Raw genomic sequence first — 6,000 nt, 5'->3', positions numbered from 1 at the left:
GGCCCCCAGTAGGGGTGCCCCAACAGCGCTGGCGTCGGCACTCCGACCCACACGCTTCCCCCAACAGCTGCCTGCGGCTTCTAGGAGCCAGAGCAAAGCCCCGGACTCCAGGAGAGCCGAAAGGGTGAGAAAAACCCAATTAAAAAGGGAAAAAAACAAACTTAAATTTAACTCACCAGCCTGCTCTAAAAATCCTTAAATATGCTGTTTTAAAAAATTATTCTTCCTCTGGAGAGTCCAAGGAATCAATCTTAGAACTGGAGAAAATCTTAAAGCGCGTCTACTGGGCTAGCTGAATTGAAAAAATCTGGGGAGAGTCGGCACCAGAGGCGTGGCTTAAAGTTTCAATTCAGTTCTGGGCAGATTGGCTGTGTTTAACCCTTCTTTGGACTCTCCAGAGCAGCGCCCTGGAAAAAGTAACATTGCAACTAGACTGCACTTCTTATTTTATGCTGAAGATGGCTCTCAATGCCCATTACTAGATGAGCAATTAATTTTTCTGTATTCCCTTTGCAACAGCACATACAACAATGTCTTGGCTGAATGTTTTCAACTTAAGAAAACATGCATTCTTTCTAAAGCAGTTGCTATGCAATCTTCATTTAATGAATATATATATATATATTACAAAAATTATAGCAAATAGATTCACATAAGGTTATTATCTAATAAAATTCATTCCTAGAAGATTTGTTTCAGTTCAATTACAAATAATTTTCTGTAATAATAATAAATAAACCTAAGCAGGAGTCCAACATATAATTCACTCCTGTGAATTTTTCAAATGGGACAGAAAAGCAAGAAAAATTAGCTTCCCAGCCTTCAAGATATATCTCCTTCCACTGAATGAGCAGATGCTATGAAACAAGGATAGTCCCCAGTCCAATTCTAAGAGCCTCTTGCCATCCATTCATTTAGACTCTGGGTCATGGCAATTTGCTTTTCCAAGAAGAGAAGAGAATGCAAAGAAAGAATTTTCCACTTTTGCAGCAGCATAATATATAAACTCTCCATATATCTTGTCAAATATGCATTTTATTTTCTAACAAAATATAATGGTGAAAGTTAATGTATCAGTGCATTCTCTGTGTGCATGTGTGTGTTTACATAGATATATTTTTTCATGTCTATATTGAAATGACAAAAGTAGCATCATTCAAATTCATCACTGAGCAAACATCATTCTACATGCTTTTATTTAACTTTATAAAACTCCAGTTTCAATTGCTTTTTTTCAGTTAAACATCATTATGATCTGCTACTCCTTTCCTTTAAACTAAACATTCTAAAGATTTAAGATACATACCAAAGTAGAGAGAATCCACAATGAATAGCTATAATGCAAAAGCAGAAAAAAGGGAGTTCCCTAAAGTTGTAATTTGGCGAGCTTGAAGAATATTGGGGCACTACTTGAAGAAGAAGAAGAAGAATCAATTTCTGTCTCCTGAGTTCCCAGCATAATGTGTTCAGTGTTGCCTCTGTCCATTTTCACAAAACCTCTTCAGAAAAACATCCCATCTTCCTAAGGAGGCCCTGGAGATTAGGATTTTATGATGCAGTGCCACATTCCACCATTTTTCGGAAACTCTTTCGGAAAGTATCATCCAAAAAAGCATAAAGAAATGGGTTGAGGCAACTATTAGCATAACTCAATGTGGTGATGAAATAGGAGATTCCAATAACCAGTGGAGTTTGTGGGATGTCAGTAGTGAGAGCAACCACTGTGCTGAGGTGATAGGGAGTCCAACAGAACAGGCAAACTCCCAAGATGATCAATACCATTATCATCACTTTCTTTTTTGCTTTGTCCAAGGCTTTAGCATTGCTGTGAAGGTGCATATGTCTTAGTTTATAGAGCATGATGCTGTACAGGATGCAAATGGTGGATACCGGGATGGCAAAACCCAAGATCAGGGTATAGAGGCGGCTCACTTTCCACCAGAAACCTTCTGGTTGGGGAAAGACAAAGACACATTGGGATCGTCCCTCTTCTGTATGTATCTTCGCAAAAACACTGAATGGCAAGATAATGATGGTGACAAAAATCCAAACACACAAACTCACCGTTTTGGCAGCCCTATAGGTTCGATATGTCATTTTCTTTGACTTGAGAGTGGCAACCACCACCAGGTATCGATCAATACTCATGACTGTTAGAAAATAAATACTTGAAAAAGTGTTGTATTGATCGATTGAGATAATCAATTTACACATGAATTCACCAAAGGGCCATTGGAGCAGCAGATAGTCAGCTATATTGATAGGAAGCACCAATGTAAACAGCTCATCAGCAATTGCCAAATTTAGGATGAAAATATTAGTGACTGTCTTCATTCTGGGTGCTTTCAAGATAACATAAATGACTGCAGAATTTCCGGTAAGCCCCACAGCACAGATCATAGAATAGATGATAGGCACGGCAATATAAAACTTAGGGATCAGTTGAGGGGTTGATGTATTGTATGTGTGGTGTTCAATCTTATAGAAAGTCTCATCTACATCAGTGCAGGAAGCATTGAGCTCAGGTTGGAAGGGAAAATTATTCATGTCTAAACTAATCCGTTTACTCTGAGAGATGCTGCTTAGTTTAGGTATTTCTAGTTGGTACAGTTGTTTTATAAATTCTTGCTGATGAGAACAGTCCAGTTGCAATTCTTGGAAGTGGAGATATGTGTCACAGACTTCATTCTTACAGTTTCTTGGATCAGCCAATTTTTATGTAAGGGACCTTTCTTAGTCCATTTTTTTTACTGATAATATACTCCTTCAGTGAAACAGTTCTTCCAACATGCCTTTTCCAGTTTATACCTTGAACCTCTTCGTTCATCCAATAGCCTAAAGAAAATAATATTTACATTTAAGTTTCAAAATCTCTTTAAGAATGAAGTGACATTGTCATGGAATGCGTGACGTAATTATAATTAAGCACATAATTCCTTTGTCTTATTAACTCTGCTTTCTTGTATAATGCACAGATGTTTACATTATATGTAAATCCCTGCTACTGCAAGATAATGTGACTAAATTCACAGGCTCATGTCAATGAAACATTCTAAGTCAAACTCTCTTCTACCTACATACACTGCTACTGATACCTTATTCACTCACAGACATTCTCTTTCAGATGGTTTATCATCACAGCACAATTTCTTCATTAACACTTATAACCTTTTCAAATCCCTTACCTTACTGATTAAGGAGAAGCTATCATCAGTTTGTGCAGCCGTTTGTATTCTCTTCACATGGAGCCAGGACTGCTGAATGAAGTGCTGGGATGCTGAAATGCTGGTCACTTCCCCGGCAGCCGCTTCTCTCAGCAGTTGCTGCTGTTCAGGTGACTGCCTCATCTGAATCCCATTCTCACGCTTTGGGCTGGGAAATGTAACACAGGTGATGCCGTAGCATTGTTTCCTCGGAACTGCCAAATATCTGCATATAGCAGTTGCTAGAAGACATTTTATGCCCTGTTCTATTTCTTTATTCTCTTGTCACGCCAGAAACAGGATAGGCTTGCTGTTGACACTCTAACATTAATCTAAGGAAGAAGGTAGACAAGTTTGCCTGGTGTGAATATCAATCTCCCTAGATTACTCAGAGTTCAATTTTATTTGAAACAGAACCAAGAGAATAGTTTCCAGTCATTCTTTTCACTCTATTTTCCCACATCTACATTGTTTCCTCCTCCCCAAATTAACTTTTTAAAATGGAAATATTTTATCTCAAGCACTAGCTGCTTAAAAAAAAAATCCACATTAATGTTCATTTGCAGTCTTCATTTTTGTATAGCAGTCTACATAATTATAGAAATCCAATTTGTGACACTCATTTTTTTTGGAAAGGAACTGAGTTATTAATATTACTTAAGTGTAATATTCAAATTACACTTATCGTACTTGAAAGTCATTGCTAGCTAAAGGAATATCAACACTTAACCCTGCCCCTCCCCATCACCTTACACTGCCTCACTTACCTCATCTCATTATTCTCAACAAAGCTGTTATTTAAAATGTTAAATTGATAGTACAGTTCTGACATATATGATTCTTTCTTGGCTCATAACCTACAGGAAAGCAATAGGCTGCCAAATTTTGTTTACACAGTGTAGGTGAGGTTAAGATAATTTTTAAACTTTGGAAAATGCTTAAAAGTGATCATCGAGAACATGAATCTCACATTCACTTGGAAAATTGATTAGAAATTTGTCAACATGCTTCAGTGTTAAGATATTTACATAAAGTTTCAAAGAAGCTATCTGCAAGTATAATTTCTAGGAGCTTAGTTAGTATGTTGATACACCCAGGATGTGGACTTTCCCAGGTAACACTGTAAAGAAATGACAAAGAGATGCTTCTTTTGTTGAATGGTCATTGAATCCATTGGGTACTGCTAGATACAGTACTCAGTAGCATTGCTGCTGTTAATCATGAAAAAAAAACCTCTTTTCATCTTAATTCTCAGTCTTATCTAACAAAATTGTATATCTATGTATGGAGAGTCACTATGTATAATATTCAATTTGATTGTGTAGACCAAACATTATTATCAGTTCATAAGAAGACATGACAAACACCCAAGTCTTGAAGAAATTAAAAACACAATTCAATTCTTAGAGGAAAAAGAAGGGAAGGAAAATTAAAGAGTACTCCAACTGTTGGCTAAATCTGAACTGGAGAATTGAATGCTAAGTCATTTCACTGCAGTCCCACTTATTACAATCTGAATAACAAACCACCTGTCCTATTGCATTATTTATCTAAAAATGTCATAAATACTCAAATTATATTGAGAATCTTTCACTTTTTGAATACATGTATTCATATAATTTTAAAATAAAAAGCCAAATGTGTAAGGCATTTTTGCATTCCAAAACCAAATTGTCTTGTCTCATAGGAAAAAAAATCTCACTTAAATATAGGGAACCTTTGTTTGTGTAGTGCAAAAGGCACTTATGAAATACTGTAGTTATGGTTTCAATTGGATGATAATAGGGGTTAAAGGCCAGTTGGGATCAACTGCATTCATTTTATTTTACACAAATGCTAGCTGTATAAAAGGAGTATCATGTAACGTATTCCTAGAATTTTAGAAAGCAAAAGTTGAAATATCAATATTATAGTGACAGTTGGATCTCTGTCTCTGGCTCTCTCTCTCTCTCCTCTCTCTCTCTCTCTCTCTCTCTCTCTCTCTCTCTCTCTCACACACACACACACACACACACACACACACACACACACACATACACACACAAATTATAAGTGAGCATTATTTCACACAATACTTACCATAATGAGATTTACCAATGTGACAAATTCATTTAAGTGACCTCAGGGTAAAATCTGAATCCAGCTGCCTAGTACATTATATTAGCTCTTGCTATTTTAAATATGCACATTATTTTAAATATGAGAGCTGATTATTTGCACAGTCACAAAGATACAAGGAAAAATATAAAATTTAAGTAGGAGTCAACTGATTTAAGGAGCATGTTTAGACCATAAAAATTCCTTTCTAGTAAATGTTTTTAGGTTGCCTAAAATTCATAAATTGTCAGCTATATACTACTGAACAATTAGAACACAATAAAAAGTTTAGCCCTGAGTTCCTGTGGGGATAGTGTGTACTTAAGATTGAAGCATGTAATTATGTCAATGTGATTAAATTTGCTTAAAAGCCATTATAAGCATGAGTGTTCTTTTCTTATGGAAACTAGTATAATATACTAGATGAAGTTGGGACAATTTGTTTGCATTCCCAGTTGTTCTTTTCTTTTTGCAGAAAACAGTTAATACAATTTGCATTATATACCTGTGGTTTAATTGATTTCATTTGATTAAAGGGCTTATTGCTTCCCATGGCTTATTTCTCCTAGTTTTGTTTTTTGCTGCCTCAACAACAATAAATGGAATAGTCCCCTGCATGCTTGATTTATATTCTGATTAAACTTTCATGGAATTGGATTAGATTTTTACTGACTTATAGTTAGACATCAGAATTAGAAAA

At 36.0% G+C, this 6,000-nt stretch overlaps 1 protein-coding gene across 1 annotated transcript; it reads right to left on the bottom strand.

The window, feature by feature from the left end:
• Positions 1–1,479: 1,479 nt before the first annotated feature.
• On the bottom strand, positions 1,480–2,547 carry NPBWR1 (neuropeptides B and W receptor 1; the record flags this gene model as incomplete). Its single annotated transcript, XM_081952389.1, has 1 exon — positions 1,480–2,547. The coding sequence occupies one exon, from the start codon at positions 2,545–2,547 to the stop codon at positions 1,549–1,551; it is 999 nt and encodes a 332-aa protein (XP_081808515.1). The 3' UTR covers positions 1,480–1,548.
• Positions 2,548–6,000: the final 3,453 nt, after the last annotated feature.

Source organism: Natrix helvetica, assembly GCF_964273705.1.
Source record: "Natrix helvetica genome assembly, chromosome: 4".
NCBI classification, from domain to species: domain Eukaryota; kingdom Metazoa; phylum Chordata; class Lepidosauria; order Squamata; family Natricidae; genus Natrix; species Natrix helvetica.
This window is presented reverse-complemented; position numbering and strand designations above follow the sequence as displayed.